The 22,415-nt window shown below is 46.4% G+C and overlaps 1 protein-coding gene across 2 annotated transcripts in view; it reads right to left on the minus strand.

Moving 5' to 3' along the window:
* Positions 1-18: 18 nt before the first annotated feature.
* Positions 19-22,415, minus strand: part of LOC124007768 (guanine nucleotide-binding protein subunit alpha-11-like) — a 55,078-nt gene continuing 32,681 nt past the window's right edge. Inside the window, exons 2-7 of one of the 2 annotated variants that reach the window (XM_046318514.1) lie at positions 11,325-11,509; positions 11,011-11,165; positions 6,774-6,902; positions 1,062-1,191; positions 619-772; positions 19-521 (exon numbers count right to left, since the gene is read on the minus strand). In XM_046318514.1, the coding sequence (XP_046174470.1) occupies positions 331-521; positions 619-772; positions 1,062-1,191; positions 6,774-6,902; positions 11,011-11,165; positions 11,325-11,509 (944 nt within the window). In that variant the 3' untranslated portion in view covers positions 19-330. Of the gene's footprint in view, positions 522-618; positions 773-1,061; positions 1,192-6,100; positions 6,230-6,773; positions 6,903-11,010; positions 11,166-11,324; positions 11,510-22,415 lie in introns of both variants that reach the window. The other variant, XM_046318513.1, reaches the window with a different exon arrangement.

A 22,415-nucleotide genomic window follows, 5' to 3' on the forward strand; every position in this document is an offset into this window, starting at 1 on the left:
CACACACACACACACACACACACACACACACACACACACACACACACACAATTGTCCCCTCCCGTAGTCATGGCATGTGTGTGGAGAAGAGGAGACAAGCTGCTGAGAACGAGGGATAGGACAGGCTTATGGCAAAAGGATAGAAAATAGGGAAGGAATGAGAGAGCGAACGGGAGGAGAGATATAGGAAGAGGGGGTCTTAAATCGCTGGAGTGAAAAGCAGGAGGGGGAAAGATCAACTAGATTTGTAGGTGTGTGTAAGCTTCATAAGTGTGTGTGTAGGCTAAGCTGTGCAACTGGGAAGAGTGTGTGTTTGCGTGCAAGAGTCTCTCAGACCAGGTTGTATTCTTTGAGGTTGAGCTGCAGGATGGTGTCTTTGACGGCAGCGAAGACGAAGCGGATGTTCTCGGTGTCCGTGGCGCAGGTGAAGTGGGAGTAGATGATCTTGTCGCTATCCGGGTTCAGGTCCACAAACATCTTCAGGATAAACTCCCGGCCCGCCTGGGCATCTCGCTGGGGACCTGGGGCATACACACAGTCAATCCCGCATCACGGTAGTCAGAAAACATCAGACACACGGTATATCACTAAGGTAACTGTAGACACACACACACACACCATCAAACTCAGGGAAGTAGTCGACCAGGTGGGAGTATGAGATCTTCTCCTCCAGCAGATCCTTCTTGTTGAGGAACAGGATGACTGAGGAGTTCTGGAACCAGGGGTAGGTGATGATGGTCCTGAACAACGCCTTACTCTCCTCCATACGGTTCTGACAGAGGGACAGAGGACAGTTAGTAAAGGTGTTTGATGTGTGTGTGCCGTGATGTGTGCGGGCGAGTGTGTGGTATCTTTGACATGATAACCATAGATTTAGGATCAGATTACCTAATCCCAACTCCAAAAACAAACCATTAGGGGATTAAAGGCATATCTGACCCTGGATCACTGGAAAGAGTCAAATTCTACCTAGCTCACCAATGCTTCACTATGGGAAACCGGGAAGACAAAAAGGCGAAACATCTCTCCCACCTTTCCCTAGTGTGTGTGTGTGTACACACCTCGTTGTCAGACTCCACCAGGACTTGGTCGTACTCGCTGAGGGCCACCAGGAACATGATGGAAGTGACGTTCTCAAAACAGTGGATCCACTTCCTCCTCTCTGACCTTTGACCCCCTACATCCACCATCCTGGAGCATGGACGGCGGGAGGAGAGGTGCCAGGACACGGAGGACGAGAGAGAAGAGATGTTAAAGTGTTGCTGTGTTTGTAGAACAACTAAAATGACTTCCTGAATCCACCCACGCAGAAGGGTTGGTATCAATCAGTCCTCATTGATTTTCTATGTCTGTGATTTAACTCCACTTACAGTTAGTGTATGGATGGATTCAACAGCCACATGAAGACCTAGCCCAAAACCACACACATATACAGAGGGTGGTGGAAAATGTGAGATGGTTCAAAGTGAACTTGAGATGTAGAATCCTAATGACCGCCATTTTGGCACCTAACGTTCCAAGACAATCCCATTCAACTGAGACTCTAAAGGAGAACGTTTGGTGGAAACATGGAGGACAGTTTGTTCACTGTCTCATCTATGAACCTGAGAGGTCCCAGTTAGAAAAGCCTACGGTGGAAAACACACACAGATCATAAACTGACATACAGTACCAGTCAAAGGTTTGGACACACCTACTCATTCCAGGGTTTTCTTTATTTGGAGTATTTTATACATTGTAGAATAGTGAAAACATCAACACTATGAAATAACACATATGGAATCATGTAGTAACCAAAAAAGTGTTAAACAAATCTAAATATATTTTATATTTGAGATTCTGCAATGTAGCCTCCCTTTGCCTTGATGACAGCTTTGCACACTCTTGGCATTCTCTCAACCAGCTTCATGAGGTAGTCACCTGGAATGCATTTCATCTAACAGGTGTGCCTTGTTAAAAGTTAATCTGTGGAATTTCTTTCCTTCTCAATGCGTTTGAGCCAATCAGTTGTGTTGTGACAAGGTAGGGGTGGTATACAGAAGATAGCCATATTTGGTAAAAGACCAAGTCCATATTATGGCAAGAACAGCTCAAATAAGCAAAGAGAAACAACAGTCCATAATTACTCTGACATGAAGGTCAGTTAATGCAGAACATTTCAAGAACAGGAAAGCAAGATGGTGTGGGGTTGCTTTGCTGGTGACACTGTCGGTGATTTATTTACAATTCAAGGCACATTTAGCCAGCATGGCTACCACACCATTCTGCATCAATACACCATCCCATCTAGTTTGGGTTTAGTGGGACTATCATTTGTTTTTCAACAGGAAATGACCCAAACCACACCTCTAGGCTGTCTAAGTCTATTTGACAAAGGAGTGTGATGGAGTGCTGTATCAGATGACCTGGCCTCCACAATCACTCGGGGGATGAGTTGGATCGCAGAGTGAAGAAAAAGCAGCCAACAAGTGCTCAGCATATGTGGGAAGTCCAAGACGTTTGGAAAAGCATTCCTCATGAAGCTGGTTGAGAGAATGCCAAGAGTTTGCAAAGCTGTCATCAAAGCAAAAGGGTGGCTACTTATAATATATTTTGATTTGGTTACTACATGATTGTGTCCAAACTTTTGACTGGTACTGTATGTAACACAGTGTGGAAACAAATGTAGGTAACACTTTACTTCTTGAAGATCTGACTTTAAACTGCTTATTATCATTACATCATTTAGTTTATGTAGGCCTATGTTATAGGCAGTTTATAACCTTATCTATGCATAAAGTGTTACCCAGTGAATGGATCATCAGTAAAGAGTGAGCGGTGCCCATCACCATTCACAAGTTGCCCCTAACCTCAGATCTAGGATCAGATAACCATACCACAATTCCAAACATTAACCATAAGGGGGATGAAGGTATATCAGATCCTGGATCAGTGGATGGAGGAAAATTCTACCTAGTCCACCCAGTGGCAAGAAGGGAGGGCAAAAAAAGCAAACCAGCTCTCCCACCATTCCCTAGTGTGTGTCTGTGTTCCTGAAGCATTAGCCAAGCGCAATTGTGCAACCCTGGTGGAGGTGAGACGAAAAAAAGAGAATGGGAGAGGAGGTAGAGAGAGGACTAGGAACAGAGAAAGAGGAGAACAGGAGAGGAGGTAGAGAGAGGACTAGGAAGAGAGAAAGAGGAGAACGGGAGAGGAGGTAGAGAGAGGACTAGGAACAGAGAAAGAGGAGAACGGGAGAGGAGGTAGAGAGAGGACTAGGAACAGAGAAAGAGGAGAACAGGAGAGGAGGTAGAGAGAGGACTAGGAACAGAGAAAGAGGAGAACGGGAGAGGAGGTAGAGAGAGGACTAGGAACAGAGAAAGAGGAGAACAGGAGAGGAGGTAGAGAGAGGACTAGGAACAGAGAAAGAGGAGCAGATGAGGATACAGAAGGGAAGAAGATGGAGGGATACAGAAGGGAAGAAGATGGAGGGATACAAAAGGGAAGAAGATGGAGGGATACAAAAGGGAAGAAGATGGAGGGATACAAAAGGGAAGAAGATGGAGGGATACAAAAGGGAAGAAGATGAAGGGAAGAAGATGGAGGGATACAGAAGGGAAGAAGATGGAGGGATACAGAAGGGAAGAAGATGGAGGGATACAGAAGGGAAGAAGATGGAGGAATACAGAAGGGAAGAAGATGGAGGGATACAGAAGGGAAGAAGATGGAGGGATACAGAAGGGAAGAAGATGGAGGGATACAGAAGGGAAGAAGATGGAGGGATACAGAAGGGAAGAAGATGGAGGGATACAGAAGAGAAGAAGATGGAGGGATACAGAAGGGAAGAAGATGGAGGGATACAGAAGGGAAGAAGATGGAGGGATACAGAAGGGAAGAAGATGGAGGGATACAGAAGGGAAGAAGATGGAGGGATACAGAAGGGAAGAAGATGGAGGGATACAGAAGGGAAGAAGATGGAGGGATACAAAAGGGAAGAAGATGGAGGGATACAGAAGGGAAGAAGATGGAGGGATACAGAAGGGAAGAAGATGGAGGGATACAAAAGGGAAGAAGATGGAGGGATACAGAAGGGAAGAAGATGGAGGGATACAGAAGGGAAGAAGATGGAGGGATACAGAAGGGAAGAAGATGGAGGGATACAGAAGGGAAGAAGATGGAGGGATACAGAAGGGAAGAAGATGGAGGGATACAGAAGGGAAGAAGATGGAGGGATACAGAAGGGAAGAAGATGGAGGGATACAGAAGGGAAGAAGATGGAGGGATACAGAAGGGAAGAAGATGGAGGGATACAAAAGGGAAGAAGATGGAGATATACAAAAGGGAAGAAGATGGAGGGATACAGAAGGGAAGAAGATGGAGGGATACAGAAGGGAAGAAGATGGAGGGATACAGAAGGGAAGAAGATGGAGGGATACAGAAGGGAAGAAGATGGAGGGATACAGAAGGGAAGAAGATGAGGGATACAGAAGGGAAGAAGATGGAGGGATACAGAAGGGAAGAAGATGGAGGGATACAGAAGGGAAGAAGGAGGGATAAAAAAGGGAAGAAGATGGAGGGATACAAAAGGGAAGAAGATGGAGGGATACAGAAGGGAAGAAGATGGAGGGATACAGAAGGGAAGAAGATGGAGGGATACAGAAGGGAAGAAGATGGAGGGATACAAAAGGGAAGAAGATGGAGGGATACAAAAGGGAAGAAGATGGAGGGATACAGAAGGGAAGAAGATGGAGGGATACAGAAGGGAAGAAGATGGAGGGATACAGAAGGGAAGAAGATGGAGGGATACAGAAGGCACCTCTGATGGCGGGATTCCTCTGCTGGGTGAACGACAGGAGTGTGTCCTCTGAGTAGTTCTGACTGGAGTGTGTGTGTGTGAGAGTGTGTGCATGTCAAGGTTTCTTCCTTCAGTTTCTCTTTGCCACTGTCCTCCTAGGTTGTCTTTTAGGTTTTGTTAAGTGTTCTTCTGTGTTAAACATTTCAAGTAGAAGTAAAGGTAAGTCATGTAAAATGTTAGTCTGTCTGATAAAGTTACATTATGTACCAGGAACTGATTCAGACCAGGTGAGACTTGTTCTAAGTCAGTGATCTTAATCAATGATTTAACATCCAGGGAAAAGGCAACCAGCAGTACTATGGTCTTCGAGGCCTAGATTTGCATAGTCCTGTCTTGGAATTAAACAGATTGGTGTTATTTTCTTTTCGTTTTTCCAGAAGTGAATGTATGTGATTTAATTTGTGATGAAACGCCCTCCTGCTGTAGCATGGGGTACTGCAGTCCACAGAGACCAAGAGCCAATCAGAGCCCTGCAGGACCCCAGGCCCGAAATAACATCCTTCACTGGGAGAGAGAGAGAGGACGACCTCCTTTCCTCTGCCAGGATGAACAGAGGGGAGGAGAGGAGAAAGATGGTGACCCATTTTAAAAAGACAGGCGCCAGAATGTAGGACTTTGGACTCACGAGGATGTGTGTGAGTGTATGAGTGGAGGAGGTTGGGTGTGTGTGAGAGAGAGAGAGAGATCAATGGTGGAGATCAAGCCTACAATAAAACACAGCTCTGTCCACTGCTGATTGAGGAGTTCAATGATAGTTATAGAACAACCAGAGCGTATGACATGCGAGATGTACACGCACACGTCGGTATGCCCTGTCCAAATACTGATAAATGTATCCTTCCTTAATTTAAAGTAACCACTAATTAATGACATGACTGGATTGGTGAAAGCTTAATGCGGGACTCTAACTTTCACCTATGCTCTCATGCCAAAGCGGCGATGATTACTTTGAGAAAAGGAGGATGCATTTTAAGAAGTAATGGAGCAGGGCCAAGGGATGATTCACTGGTTACCATGACTGCACAAGAGCACTGATGCTGATGCTAGCATCCCCTTCCTGAATGATGCATTTGCTAGGCTAAGCCTCTTCTACTTGAAAAGGATGCTGACGTTAGTTGCGCCACCTGACTGATGCTTTTGCTAGGCTCATGTTAGCACGTTAGCATTGTCTACCTGAAAATGATGTATTTGCTAGGCTAATGTTAGCAACTCCACCTGACTATGACGTGTCTGCTAGGCTAAAGTTAGCACGCTAGCATTGTCTACCTGAAAATGATGCTTGACAAGTCGAAGGGGTACTCTATGATGCCGGTGGTGGGGATTCGCACCCTCAGAACATCTTGCTGTGTGGGCAGATAGTTGTTGTCTGAGATACGGTCCAGATCAGTTAGATAGCTACAAACCGAGGGAGAGAAAAAAGAGAGATAGAAAGAGACAGACCACAGTCATATAAAGCACGGTAGACAGTAAGCATTACCGCCACACCCCCCTACCAATGCAGAGAAGGTGGATCAGTCCAGTGTGGAAGGTTTGGGCGACCGTACCAAGTCTAGAACAGTAGTGTTGGTCCATATTAGGCTTCTGCCACCACCCCGAGCCCCATACATAGACCCACTCAACCCCCAAAGCAACTCTGAGAACGGCCGTTTCAGGTCTTTACCTTCACAATAAAAGGCTTTAGTTTAGTTGTAGCCATTTTTGCATCAACACAACAAGCCATTTTGATGCTATTTCGCATCATTTCTAGTTTGGGGTTCTGCAACGATTGCATAACAGTTGGGTTGTCCTGAGTGGGCCCAGTCTCAGAGAGGTGCTATGTGGGGACCTGGGTGTGTGTGTGTGTGTCAGTGTGTTGCAGGACAGTGACATAGTGAGGACGTCGGTGGCAGCAGCAGAGGCAGAGAAGGAGCAGTCCCTCGCTGCAGTACCGTGACGGTACCTGAAGATGCAGTTCTCCAGGTCAAACGGGTACTCTATGATTCCCGTGGTGGGGACCCGGACACGAAGCACATCCTGCTGAGTAGGAACATATCCCTCCGCGGTGACGCGGTCTATATCACTAAGGTAACTGCAGACACACACAGACACACAGTCTATCACTAAAGTAACTGGATGGCTGCACATACACACCAACATGCTGACCAGACTGCTCGTTTGTGCGCCATCACGTGCTTGTTGATTTTGTCCACCCACGCCAGACGCGATCAGGACACGCAGGTTGAAATATCAAATGAACTCTGAACCAACTATATTAATTTGGGCACAGGTCGATAAGCATTATATAAACATCGGGTTGTTATTTGACCTGAAATGCACAAGGTCCTCTACTCCAACAATGAATCCACAATTAATCCACAGATAAAAGGGTAAACAGAGTTTGATTCTGGTAATCTCTCCTCCTTCAAGTTTCTTCTTCTCCTTTGACTTTATATGGCGGTTGGCAACCAACGTTAAAGGTGCATTACCACCACCAACTGGATTGTGGACCTCAGTTCATCCTTCAATCGCCCACGTGGGTATATGCTCCTAAAAACCAATGAGGAGCTGGGAGAGGCGGGTCTTGCAGCGCGTCAAGCGTAACCAAATAGAACCAAGTTATATTTTAGCGCCTGGCTAAGCAGACGTGTGGCAGTGTGGGTGCAATCATTGAATAACATGTACAGTCGTTGCCAAAAGTTTTGAGAATGACACAAATATTCATTTCCACAAAGTTTGCTGCTTCAGTGTCTTTAGATATTTTTGTCAGATGTTACTATGGAAAACTGAAGTATAAGTACAAGCATTTCATAAGTCACAAAGGCTTTTATTGACAATTACATGAAGTTGATGCAGAGAGTCAATATTTGCAGTGTTGACCCTTCTTTTTCAAGACCTCTGCAATCCGCCCTGGCATTGCTGTCAATTAACTTCTGGGCCACATCCTGACTGATGGCAGCCCATTCTTGCATAATTAATGCTTGGACTTTGTCAGAATGTGTGGGTTTGTGTTTGTCCACCCGCCTCTTGAGGATTGACCACAAGTTCTCAATGGGATTAAGGGGTGAGGAGTATCCTGGCCATGGACCCAAAATACAGATATTTTGTTCCCCAAGCCACTTATAGTTATCACTTTTGCCTTATGGCAAGGTGCTCCATCATGCTGGAAAAGGCATTGTTCGTCACCAAACTGTTCCTGGATGGTTGGGAGAAGTTGCTCTCTGAGGATGTGTTGGAACCATTCTTTATTCATAGCTGTGTTCTTAGGCAAAATTGTGAGTGAGCCCACTCACATGGCTGAGAAGCAACCCCACACATGAATGGTCTCAGGATGCTTTACTGTTGGCATGATACAGGACTGATGGTAGCGCTCACCTTGTCTTCTCCGGACAAGCTTTTTTCCCCAGATGCCCCAAACAATCGGAAAGGGGATTCAGAGAAAATGACTTTACCCCAGTCCACAGCAGGCCAATCCCTGTACCTTTTGCAGAATATCAGTCTGTCCCTGATGTTTTTCCTGGAGAGAAGTGGCTTCTTTGCTGCCCTTCTTGACACCAGGCCATCCTCCAAAAGTCTTCTCCTCAATGTGCGTGCAGATGCACTCACATCTGCCTGCTGCCATTCCTGAGCAAGCTCTGTACTGGTGGTGCCCCGATCCCACAGCTGAATCAACTTTAGGAGACGGTCCTGGTGCTTGCGGGACTCTTGGGCGCCCTGAAACCTTCTTCACAACAATTGAACCACTCTCCTTGAAGTTCTTGATGATCCGATAAATGGTTGATTTAGGTGCAACCTTACAGGCAGCAATATCCTTGCCTGTGAAGCCCTTTTTTGTGCAAAGCAATGATGATGGCACGTGTTTCCTTGCAGGTAACCATGGTTGACAGAGGAAGAACAATGATTCCAAGCACCATCCTCCTTTTGAAGCTTCCAGTCTGTTATTCAAACTCAATCAGCATGACCTGATCTCCAGCCTTGTCCTCGTCAACATTCACACCTGTGTTAACGAGAGAATCACTGACATGTCAGCTGGTCCTTTTGTGGCAGGGCTGAAATGCAGTGGAAATGTTTTTGGGGGATTCAGTTCATTTGCATGGCAAAGAGGGACTTTGCAATGAATTGCAATTAATCTGATCACTCTTCATAACATTCTGGAGTATATGCAAATTTCCATCATACAAACTGAGGCAGCAGACTTTGTGAAAATGTATATTTGTGTCATTCTCAAAACTTTTGGCCACGACTGTATGTGTACATTTATTTTGCAATGCTCGCAACGTGAGCACTGTGGTCAGCATGTAACACACACACACACGCACAAAGGGCAGAAGAGACTGATTAGCTGTAATACAACAGGGTTTATGACAGGGGGCAGCGTTGGGAGCGATTCTTCAGCCCTGGTCCTGGAGATGCCTTGGGGTGTGCAGGCGTTCGTTTTCTATCCCAGTCCAACTCAAACACCCCCATTTCAGCTTATCAAGGTCCTCACGTCCAAATAGCTGGGTGTCAGCAGAGATGGTGTCCTCTCATAACATTAACAGGCAATCAACCATGAATCAAAGATCAACATTACGCTCACACACACGATTCACTATATTCTAAGGTTTGACTTGACTTAAATGTCAGCAATAGATTGTGTAAATGGTAAATGTGTGTGTAGTAGTTATTTTATTGAAGAATAAGTACTGGAGAATTATTTCCAGAACCTTTAGAAGGTAAAGCAATGGTGTAAGTTCAATATTAGCTTTCAATTAGCTGAGTGTGAGGGGTGGAGAGAGGAGTGTATGAACTGTAGTGTGTGTGTGTGTGTGTGTGCAGTGCATTCAGACCCATTGATTTTTTCCACATTTTGTTACGTTACAGCCTTATTCTCAAATGGATTACATTAAAAAATCCTCAATCAATCTACACACAACACCCCATAATGACAAAGTGAAAACAGGCTTTAAAAAAACAGAAATACCTTATTTACATAAGTATTCAGACCCTTTGCTATGAGACTCAAAATTGAGCTCAGGAAAGTGTCGAGGCACAGATCTGGGGAAGGGTACCAACAAATGTCTGCAGCATTGAAGGTCCATCGTTATTAAATGGAAGACGTTTGGAACCACCAACTCTTCCTAGAGATGGCCGCCCAGCCAAACTGAGTAATCGGGGGAGAAGAGCCTTGGTCAGGGAGGTGACCAAGAACCCAATGGTCACTCTGACAGAGCTATAGAGTTCCTCTGTGGAGATGGGAGAACCTTCCAGAAGGACACCATCTCTGCAGCACTCTACCAATCAGGCCTGTATGGTAAAGTGGCCAGACGGAAGCCACGCCTAAGTAAAAAGGCACATGACAGCCCGCATGGAGTTGGTCAAAAGGCACCTAAAGAACTCTCAGACCATGACAAACAAGATTCTCTGGTCTGATGAAACCAAGATTGAACACTTTGGCCTATATGCCAAGCTTCACATCTGGAGGAAACCAGGTGCTGCTCATCACCTGGCCAAAACCATACATACAGTGAAGCATGGTGGTGGCAGCATCATGCTGTGGGGATGTTTTTATACGGCAGGGACTAGGAGACTAGTAAGGACCAAGGGAAAGATGAATGGAGCAAAGTACAGAGAGATCCTTGAAGAAAACCTGCTCCAGAGGGCTCAGGATCTCAGACTGGGGCAAAGGTTCACCTTCCAACAGGACAACGACCCTAAGCACAGAGCCAAGAGTGTCCCGAAGACACATAGGATTGGCTTCGGGACAAATCTCAATGTCCTTGAGTGGCCCAGCCAGAGCCCGGACTTGAACCTGATCGAACATCTCTGGAGAGACCTGAAAATATCTGTGCAGCGACGCTCCCCATCCAACCTGACAGAGCTTGAGAGGATCTGCAGAAAAGAATGGGGAGAAACTCCAAATAGAGGTATACATTTGTATTTTAAAATAAGGCTGTAATGTAACTATACGTGAAAAAAGTGAAGGGGTCTGAATACTTTCCAAAAGCACTGTGTTTGTGTGTGTGTGTGTGAGAGCCAGTCTCTCACTCTATTTCTATCCATCAGCTCTCCGGAGTGGGGCAACCGGTCGAGAGGCACTGCAGTGAACCACGCACGCACACACACACACACACACAATGCCTTAACGCCAACACACACATCCAAGTGCGCTCACACCCACCCGAACAACCTCTTACACACAGAGACACACCAGGACATACTATTTAGTGGAGTCTGATAGCTGGTATTCCCTGCGTCTGTCGTAGGCCTCCTGTATCCCAGGGTCGGCCCACAGGGTCTTGATGGCGCTGATGTAGGGCTGGTCGAAACCACAGATCTTCTCTATGTCCACCTCCTTCACTAACATGGCATTAGACTGGGGAGGGAGGGGAGAAACAGACAGAGAGACAGAAATAAAGAGAGAGAGAGAGAGAGGAGGGAAGAGTGAGAGACTGTGGATGCGTTGTGACCAAGCTAATTCTGGTTGTGTGTGTAGAAGGTATTGTTTTTTTGTGGTTGTGTTAGTACATCCTACCCGATTCTGTTCGTATTTGAAGGGGATCTTGAGGTTCTCTGTGGCTTTGATCATAGACTGCATGGAGGTGAAGATGTTCTGGTACACCAGCCTGATGAAACCCCTCTTGTCCTCCTCTGTGTAGCCCGCCCCGTGGATGATCCTCATCTGCTTGATGAATGTACTCTTCCCACTCTCTCCTGTACCTGGACACACACATAGAACAACCACTGTTAGCATCACTCTCTCCTGTACCTGAACAACCACTTTTAGCACCACTCTCTCCTGTACCTGAACAACCACTTTTAGCACCACTCTCTCCTGTACCTGAACAACCACTGTTAGCATCACTCTCTCCTGTACCTGAACAACCACTGTTAGCACCACTCTCTCCTGTACCTGAACAACCACTTTTAGCACCACTCTCTCCTGTACCTGAACAACCACTTTTAGCACCACTCTCTCCTGTACCTGAACAACCACTGTTAGCATCACTCTCTCCTGTACCTGAACAACCACTGTTAGCATCACTCTCTCCTGTACCTGAACAACCACTGTTAGCACCACTCTCTCCTGTACCTGAACAACCACTGTTAGCATCACTCTCTCCTGTACCTGAACAACCACTGTTAGCATCACTCTCTCCTGTACCTGAACAACCACTGTTAGCATCACTCTCTCCTGTACCTGAACAACCACTGTTAACATCACTCTCTCCTGTACCTGAACAACCACTGTTAGCACCACTCTCTCCTGTACCTGAACAACCACTGTTAGCATCACTCTCTCCTGTACCTGAACAACCACTGTTAGTACCACTCTCTCCTGTACCTGAACAACCACTGTTAGCATCACTCTCTCCTGTACCTGAACACCCACTGTTAGCATCACTCTCTCCTGTACCTGAACAACCACTGTTAGCATCACTCTCTCCTGTACCTGAACACCCACTGTTAGCATCACTCTCTCCTGTACCTGAACAACCACTGTTAGCATCACTCTCTCCTGTACCTGGACACACACATAGAACACCCACTGTTAGCACCACTCTCTCCTGTACCTGGATACCCACTGTTAGCATCACTCTCTCCTGTACCTGGACACATACATAGAACACCCACTGTTAGCACCACTCTCTCCTGTACCTGGATACCCACTGTTAGCACCACTCTCTCCTGTACCTGAATACCCACTGTTAGCACCACTCTCTCCTGTACCTGAATACCCACTGTTAGCACCACTCTCTCCTATACCTGAATACCCACTGTTAGCACCACTCTCTCCTGTACCTGAATACCCACTGTTAGCACCACTCTCTCCTGTACCTGAATACCCACTGTTAGCACCACTCTCTCCTATACCTGAATACCCACTGTTAGCACCACTCTCTCCTGTACCTGAATACCCACTGTTAGCACCACTCTCTCCTGTACCTGAATACCCACTGTTAGCACCACTCTCTCCTGTACCTGGACACCCACTGTTAGCACCACTCTCTCCTGTACCTGAATACCCACTGTTAGCACCACTCTCTCCTGTACCTGAATACCCACTGTTAGCACCACTCTCTCCTGTACCTGAATACCCACTGTTAGCACCACTCTCTCCTGTACCTGAATACCCACTGTTAGCACCACTCTCTCCTGTACCTGGACACCCACTGTTAGCACCACTCTCTCCTGTACCTGAATACCCACTGTTAGCACCACTCTCTCCTGTACCTGAATACCCACTGTTAGCACCACTCTCTCCTGTACCTGAACACCCACTGTTAGCACCACTCTCTCCTGTACCTGGACACCCACTGTTAGCATCACTCTCTCCTGTACCTGAACAACCACTGTTAGCACCACTCTCTCCTGTACCTGAACAACCACTGTTAGCATCACTCTCTCCTGTACCTGAACAACTACTGTTAGCACCACTCTCTCCTGTACCTGAACACCCACTGTTAGCATCACTCTCTCCTGTACCTGGACACACACATAGAACACCCACTGTTAGCATCACTCTCTCCTGTACCTGGACACACACATAGAACACCCACTGTTAGCACCACTCTCTCCTGTACCTGAATACCCACTGTTAGCACCACTCTCTCCTGTACCTGAATACCCACTGTTAGCACCACTCTCTCCTGTACCTGAATACCACTGTTAGCACCACTCTCTCCTGTACCTGAATACCCCCTGTTAGCACCACTCTCTCCTGTACCTGAACAACCACTGTTAGCACCACTCTCTCCTGTACCTGAATACCCACTGTTAGCACCACTCTCTCCTGTACCTGAATACCACTGTTAGCACCACTCTCTCCTGTACCTGAATACCCCCTGTTAGCACCACTCTCTCCTGTACCTGAACAACCACTGTTAGCACCACTCTCTCCTGTACCTGGACACCCACTGTTAGCACCACTCTCTCCTGTACTTGAATACCCACTGTTAGCACCACTCTCTCCTATACCTGAATACCCACTGTTAGCACCACTCTCTCCTGTACCTGAACACCCACTGTTAGCACCACTCTCTCCTGTACCTGGACACCCACTGTTAGCATCACTCTCTCCTGTACCTGAACAACCACTGTTAGCACCACTCTCTCCTGTACCTGAACAACCACTGTTAGCATCACTCTCTCCTGTACCTGAACAACTACTGTTAGCACCACTCTCTCCTGTACCTGAACACCCACTGTTAGCATCACTCTCTCCTGTACCTGAACAACACTGTTAGCATAGAACACCCACTGTTAGCATCACTCTCTCCTGTACCTGGACACACACATAGAACACCCACTGTTAGTACCACTCTCTCCTGTACCTGAATACCCACTGTTAGCACCACTCTCTCCTGTACCTGAATACCCACTGTTAGCACCACTCTCTCCTGTACCTGAACAACCACTGTTAGCACCACTCTCTCCTGTACCTGAATACCACTGTTAGCACCACTCTCTCCTGTACCTGAATACCCCCTGTTAGCACCACTCTCTCCTGTACCTGAACAACCACTGTTAGCACCACTCTCTCCTGTACCTGGACACCCACTGTTAGCACCACTCTCTCCTGTACCCGAATACCCACTGTTAGCACCACTCTCGCCTGTACCTGAATACCCACTGTTAGCACCACTTTCTCCTGTACCTGGACACCCACTGTTAGCACCACTCTCTCCTGTACTTGAATACCCACTGTTAGCACCACTCTCTCCTATACCTGAATACCCACTGTTAGCACCACTCTCTCCTGTACCTGAATACCCACTGTTAGCACCACTCTCTCCTGTACCTGGACAACCACTGTTAGCACCACTCTCTCCTGTACTTGAATACCCACTGTTAGCACCACTCTCTCCTGTACCTGGACACCCACTGTTAGCACCACTCTCTCCTGTACTTGAATACCCACTGTTAGCACCACTCTCTCCTATACCTGAATACCCACTGTTAGCACCACTCTCTCCTGTACCTGAATACCCACTGTTAGCACCACTCTCTCCTGTACCCGAATACCCACTGTTAGCACCACTCTCGCCTGTACCTGAATACCCACTGTTAGCACCACTCTCTCCTGTACCTGGACACCCACTGTTAGCACCACTCTCTCCTGTACTTGAATACCCACTGTTAGCACCACTCTCTCCTATACCTGAATACCCACTGTTAGCACCACTCTCTCCTGTACCTGAATACCCACTGTTAGCACCACTCTCTCCTGTACCTGAATACCCACTGTTAGCACCACTCTCTCCTATACCTGAATACCCACTGTTAGCACCACTCTCTCCTGTACCTGAATACTTACTGTTAGCACCACTCTCTCCTGTACCTGAACACCCACTGTTAGCACCACTCTCTCCTGTACCTGAATACCCACTGTTAGCACCACTCTCTCCTGTACCTGGACAACCACTGTTAGCACCACTCTCTCCTGTACTTGAATACCCACTGTTAGCACCACTCTCTCCTGTACCTGGACACCCACTGTTAGCACCACTCTCTCCTGTACTTGAATACCCACTGTTAGCACCACTCTCTCCTATACCTGAATACCCACTGTTAGCACCACTCTCTCCTATACCTGAATACCCACTGTTAGCACCACTCTCTCCTGTACCTGAATACCCACTGTTAGCACCACTCTCTCCTGTACCTGAATACCCACTGTTAGCACCACTCTCTCCTGTACCTGGACACCCACTGTTAGCACCACTCTCTCCTGTACCTGAATACCCACTGTTAGCACCACTCTCTCCTGTACCTGAATACCCACTGTTAGCACCACTCTCTCCTGTACCTGAATACCCACTGTTAGCACCACTCTCTCCTGTACCTGAATACCCACTGTTAGCACCACTCTCTCCTGTACCTGGACACCCACTGTTAGCACCACTCTCTCCTGTACCTGAATACCCACTGTTAGCACCACTCTCTCCTGTACCTGAATACCCACTGTTAGCACCACTCTCTCCTGTACCTGAACACCCACTGTTAGCACCACTCTCTCCTGTACCTGGACACCCACTGTTAGCACCACTCTCTCCTGTACCTGAATACCCACTGTTAGCACCACTCTCTCCTGTACCTGAATACCCACTGTTAGCACCACTCTCTCCTGTACCTGAACAACCACTGTTAGCACCACTCTCTCCTATACCTGAATACCCACTGTTAGCACCACTCTCTCCTGTACCTGAACAACCACTGTTAGCATCACTCTCTCCTGTACCTGAACAACCACTGTTAGCATCACTCTCTCCTGTACCTGAACAACCACTGTTAGCACCACTCTCTCCTGTACCTGAACAACCACTGTTAGCATCACTCTCTCCTGTACCTGAACAACCACTGTTAGCATCACTCTCTCCTGTACCTGAACAACCACTGTTAGCATCACTCTCTCCTGTACCTGAACACCCACTGTTAGCACCAATCTCTCCTGTACCTGAACAACCACTGTTAGCATCACTCTCTCCTGTACCTGAACAACCACTGTTAGCATCACTCTCTCCTGTACCTGAACAACCACTGTTAGCACCACTCTCTCCTGTACCTGAACAACCACTGTTAGCATCACTCTCTCCTGTACCTGAACAACCACTGTTAGCACCACTCTCTCCTGTACCTGAACAACCACTGTTAGCATCACTCTCTCCTGTACCTGAACAACTACTGTTAGCACCACTCTCTCCTGTACCTGAACACCCACTGTTAGCATCACTCTCTCCTGTACCTGGACACACACATAGAACACCCACTGTTAGCATCACTCTCTCCTGTACCTGGACACACACATAGAACACCCACTGTTAGCACCACTCTCTCCTGTACCTGAATACCCACTGTTAGCACCACTCTCTCCTGTACCTGAATACCCACTGTTAGCACCACTCTCTCCTGTACCTGAACAACCACTGTTAGCACCACTCTCTCCTGTACCTGAATACCACTGTTAGCACCACTCTCTCCTGTACCTGAATACCCCCTGTTAGCACCACTCTCTCCTGTACCTGAACAACCACTGTTAGCACCACTCTCTCCTGTACCTGGACACCCACTGTTAGCACCACTCTCTCCTGTACTTGAATACCCACTGTTAGCACCACTCTCTCCTATACCTGAATACCCACTGTTAGCACCACTCTCTCCTGTACCCGAATACCCACTGTTAGCACCACTCTCGCCTGTACCTGAATACCCACTGTTAGCACCACTCTCTCCTGTACCTGGACACCCACTGTTAGCACCACTCTCTCCTGTACTTGAATACCCACTGTTAGCACCACTCTCTCCTATACCTGAATACCCACTGTTAGCACCACTCTCTCCTGTACCTGAATACCCACTGTTAGCACCACTCTCTCCTGTACCTGGACAACCACTGTTAGCACCACTCTCTCCTGTACTTGAATACCCACTGTTAGCACCACTCTCTCCTGTACCTGGACACCCACTGTTAGCACCACTCTCTCCTATACCTGAATACCCACTGTTAGCATCACTCTCTCCTGTACCCGAATACCCACTGTTAGCACCACTCTCGCCTGTACCTGAATACCCACTGTTAGCACCACTCTCTCCTGTACCTGGACACCCACTGTTAGCACCACTCTCTCCTGTACCTGAATACCCACTGTTAGCACCACTCTCTCCTATACCTGAATACCCACTGTTAGCACCACTCTCTCCTGTACCTGAATACCCACTGTTAGCACCACTCTCTCCTGTACCTGGACACCCACTGTTAGCACCACTCTCTCCTGTACCTGGACACCCACTGTTAGCACCACTCTCTCCTATACCTGAATACCCACTGTTAGCACCACTCTCTCCTGTACCTGAATACCCACTGTTAGCACCACTCTCTCCTGTACCTGAATACACACTGTTAGCACCACTCTCTCCTGTACCTGGACACACACACCTACATTGAGCTCTAGAAGTACTTGTTTTGACTCTGTAGTTCAAGCACTTTGGATTTGAAATGACACAATGACTACTAGGTTAAAGTGCAGACTGTCAACTTTGAGGGTATTTTCATCCATATTGTGTTAACGGTTTAGAAATTACAACTATTTTTGTACATAGTCCCCCCTCCCCCCATTTTAGGGGGCCAAAAGTATTTTGGACGGGGGATGGTAGGGGACGCCATGTGCGACTGACGTGTTTTCCGTTTGCTCCCGTGGTATTCTTAAAGTTTATGTGAATTCTGCAGCAGAACCGTATTTATTTTCAAATGTTAATTTGGCGATTCCTTTCCGTAAAAAACAAGACTACTTTGCTTCCGAATGTCAGCATGTCGACCAAACATCATCCCTGGAGGCTGAAGTTAAACGCCTAGCTGCGGATTTGAAAAAGGTGAAGGAGAGCTGCGTGAGTCTAGAGGGATTCTCTCGCCGCAATAATCTGAGACTTGTATCGGTCCCAGAGTCCGCCGAAATGTATCGGATTTCGTTTCGGGGCTGCTGAAGGATGTTCTTGCCTTAGATGAAAAGCCCCTGATTGATCAAGCCCACCGGTCGCTGCGCCCAAAGCCCCGGGATGGGGAGAGGCCCCGTGACACAATTCTTTGAGTGCACTTTTTTCATGAAAAGATGGAGATCCTCCGACGAGCCCGCAATACCACTCTGAGCTTTCAAGGACAGAGCTTTTCCATCTACCAGGACTACTCCCCCACTGTTTCCAGGTAGCGCGCAGCTTTCGGGCAGGCCAAACGAGTACTTCGGGACCATCCAAGTGTGAAGTATGGACTGCGATTCCCGGCCCGTTTATGGATATCTCACGAGGGTAAAGACTACATATTTGAATCTCCGGATGAGGCTATGGCTCACATTCAACGTCGAAGTCTTGAATATGCTCACAGTTCAGCAACTGTTGCTTGCGTACTGTGGATCGTAAGTAACCCACTTGTGGTACAATTATGCTTAGACGTAACAGACTAGTCTTGTATGGTTGGTGAAACTATTCAGGCTTATTTGAGGTGATCTAATGTTTTGATCGTCTAGTGTGCGTGCCTTATCTCGCTCACCTATTTAGTTTGTTTACACATTGTCTCGGTGACTCAAAATATTTTTGGTTATTTGTTTACTGCACCCGTTTGCATTGACCCAGTTAACAGTAAATGTCTCCCGAGGCTACACGGTTTTTGGGGCCTCACTTTACTTTTTTGAGCGTCATTTATGCCCAGCAAACGTTCAACGTTGCGCACACGTAGTTTTTTGGTATTGGTTGTAAGCTGTCTCAGCTTCAACTAGACTACTATTATAATTACTATTATTTTTGAATGTCTTACTACGATTTCCTTACTTCAAATTCGATTTTTGGCTGAGAGCCTTTATACATTTTATTTATTTTCCCTCTCAATGCCTGTTATAAGACTGGGAATACAATTATATACATCTACAAGTGGTGCTTTTGTCATTCCGTTTGCACAAGGGATTCGCCTTTTTTTATTTGAAAAAATACATACAAATCTTTCTTTTTGCTGCTTGATCCACAAAACGCGACTTTAAAGAGCGGGACTGTGGGTTTAGGTTTAAGACCGCACTCTCACAGACATACTGTGCGAAGAGAACATGTTCTATTTAGGCTTGTACCTCGTTTGGGGAGGTATTGTCTGGGATGGGGGGAGGGGGTGGGGGGCAGGTTGAATTGTTCAGTTCTAATGTTGCCATTCTGTCTTTTTAGTTTTTTTATCTGTTTTTTTTTCTGTACTTTTTCCAAACATTTACCACCGTACATTATTACTCTGAGACAAGTTATTCTGGGGGTTTTGGGCGCTCATTGCTTTTCCATTCTATGCTCTAATGACAGGGTTGAATAACGGGAATGCCCAGAGGGGCCGAAATAATACGATCAAGTACATTTCTTGGAATACCAAAGGGGTTAACAACCCGGTGAAGCGTAAGAGGGTGTTGACACACTTAAAGGGTTTGAATGCAAATATTGCATTTCTACAAGAGACTCACTTGGGGACTGGTGAGCATTTTAGGATGCGTAAGGACTGGGTTGGTCAAGTGTTCCACTCAAACTTTCATAGTAAATCAAGAGGTGCTGCTATTCTGGTTGATAAAGCTACTCCCTTTGTAGCTTCTGAGGTTATTGCTGATCCTAAGGGACGATACGTCATAGTAACCGGTGAAATGTTTTCTACCCCTCTTGTTTTGGCTAGTGTTTATGCTCCCAATTGGGATGACACAAGTTCCATTTCTTCCTTTCTGTCTACTATTCCCAATTTAGATTCTCATTTGTTGATTTTAGGGGGGGATTTCAACTGTAAAATGTCCCCAGTTCTTGACAAGTCCTCACAAACAAATACAGGCCCATCTAAATGTGCCCTACTTATTCAATCCTTTCTTCAGAAATATGCTATGTTTGAGGCCTGGCGTTTCCTACATCCTACAGATAGACAATATTCCTTTTATTCTCATGTTCATCAAACATACTCCCGGATTGATTACTTCTTTTTGGACAAAAAACTTCTGCCTAACCTTCGGCAGTGTACTTACGAGAGTATTGTTATCTCTGACCATTCACCATTAGTGTTTGAACTAGAATTTCCCCAGCGACCTCCTATGTGTTTTCAATGGCGTCTCAACCCCATTTTACTCTCAGATAAGGAGTTTGTCAATTTCATTTCTTCTGAAATCACCTTATTCCTAGAAACTAATTCAACACCAGGTATGTCCTGCTCTACCATATGGGAGTCTCTCAAAGCATATCTACGTGGCCAAATTATTTCTTATACAGCCAACCAAAACAGAGTTTGCTCCCAGCGACTTCGGTACCTGAGCGAGTCCATAGCCACACTGGATGAGAAGTATGCTACGGATCCTTCCTCTGATATGCATAAAGAGCGCCAACTACTCCAATCTGAATTTGATGAGCTTTCTACCAGGCAAGCTGAACAGTTACTCTTGCGAGCTCGATACAAAGTCTATGAACAAGGCGACAAGGCCAGCAAACTCCTTGCGCATCAGATCCGTAAATCTGAGGCCTCACGTTTAATCCCACAAATAAGGACCCCGTCTGGTGCCACCACAGTTATACATAAAGAGATCAATGATCAATTTAAACCATTTTACTCTGCGCTATACACCTCTGAATCCCCTCAAGAACCCTTGCTGATTGACTCCTTCTTTAATGGCTTGAATATGCCTTCAATTGATACAGACTCCCATGACTATCTAGAAGAAGAATTTACGCTTGAGGAGATTGCAACAGCAGTGTCCGCAATGAAAAGTGGTAAATCACAGAGTCCGGACCGAATTTTACAGGACGTTTTCTGGTCTGCTTTGCCCATTCTTGTCTCGACTATTTGCAGAGTGCCTCAATACTTCAAAGCTATCGCCTAGTCTTTATCAGGCTTCAATTTCATTACTACTAAAGAAAAACAAAGACCCCCTGGAATGTGGATCCTATCGCCCAATCTCGCTTTTAAACAGTGATTACAAAATCCTAGCTAAGCTTTTAGCCATCCGTATGGAAGGCTTGCTGCACCAAGTAATACACTCTGACCAGACTGGCTTTGTGAGAAATAGGCATTTACTTTTCAATATTAGGCGCTTTAGGAAATACTGTACTCCCCAGCGTCGGAGGACCCAGAGGTGGTGGTCTCACTTGATGCCGAAAAAGCGTTTGACCGCGTTGAGTGGGATTACCTAACAGCTGCCCTTTATAGATTTGGCTTTGGCCCCAAATTCATTGCGTGGATAAAGATTATTTATTTTTCCCCCATGGCTTCGGTACGGACTAATAACTTGTCCTCTGACTATTTTCCCTTGCACCGCGGATCCAGTCAGGGTTGCCCACTCTCCCGCTTGTTGTTTGCTTTGGCAATCGAGCCTCTCGCCATTGCACTACGCTCTAATGATGCCATTCAAGGTATAATCAGGGCGGGCTGGGAGCAGAAAGTCTCGCTATATGCTGACGACCTCCAACCCCGATACCTCATTGCCACGTGCCCTATCTGTTCTTAAAAAGTTTGGATCAATCTCAGGGTACAAGCTAAATCTAGGCAAGAGTGAGCTTTTTCTGGTAAACAAGGCTGCTTTAAAGTGCTCTTTTACAAGTTCTCAGTTTAGGATTGTCCGGGATCAATTCACTTACTTGGGAGTAAAAGTGACAAGGAAATATTCAAATTTGTTTCAGGAAAACTTTGTTGCTCTAGCAGACAGATTGAAACAATCTTTTACTTTTTGGAATTCGCTACCCCTTTCTCTTATCGGAAGGATTAATGTCATTAGAATAAATGTGTTGCCCAAATTTGTATATTTATTTCAATGTTTACCCATTTTTATTCCAAAATCTTTTTTTATTTCACTGGATCAAACATTCATGCATTTTATTTGGGATGGCAAGGTACCATGGATTGGTAGAAAACATTTACAGAAGCTAGGTCATTGGGGGGTTTAGCTCTACCAAATTTTCGGACATACTACTGGGCTGCAAATTTCAGAGCCGTTCTGTACTGGCTGCAGACTGATCCTACTGGCCCTAGACCACTCTGGGTCCAGATGGAGTCTGAATCGTGTAAACCTGCAGCACTTTCCTCTGTGCTGTGCTCGTCTCTCCCAGTGTCCCTAGGCAAAAGGTGTGTCAACCCAATTGTAAA

The sequence above is a fragment of the Oncorhynchus gorbuscha genome, linkage group LG21 (assembly GCF_021184085.1).
Source record: "Oncorhynchus gorbuscha isolate QuinsamMale2020 ecotype Even-year linkage group LG21, OgorEven_v1.0, whole genome shotgun sequence".
NCBI lineage: Eukaryota > Metazoa > Chordata > Actinopteri > Salmoniformes > Salmonidae > Oncorhynchus > Oncorhynchus gorbuscha.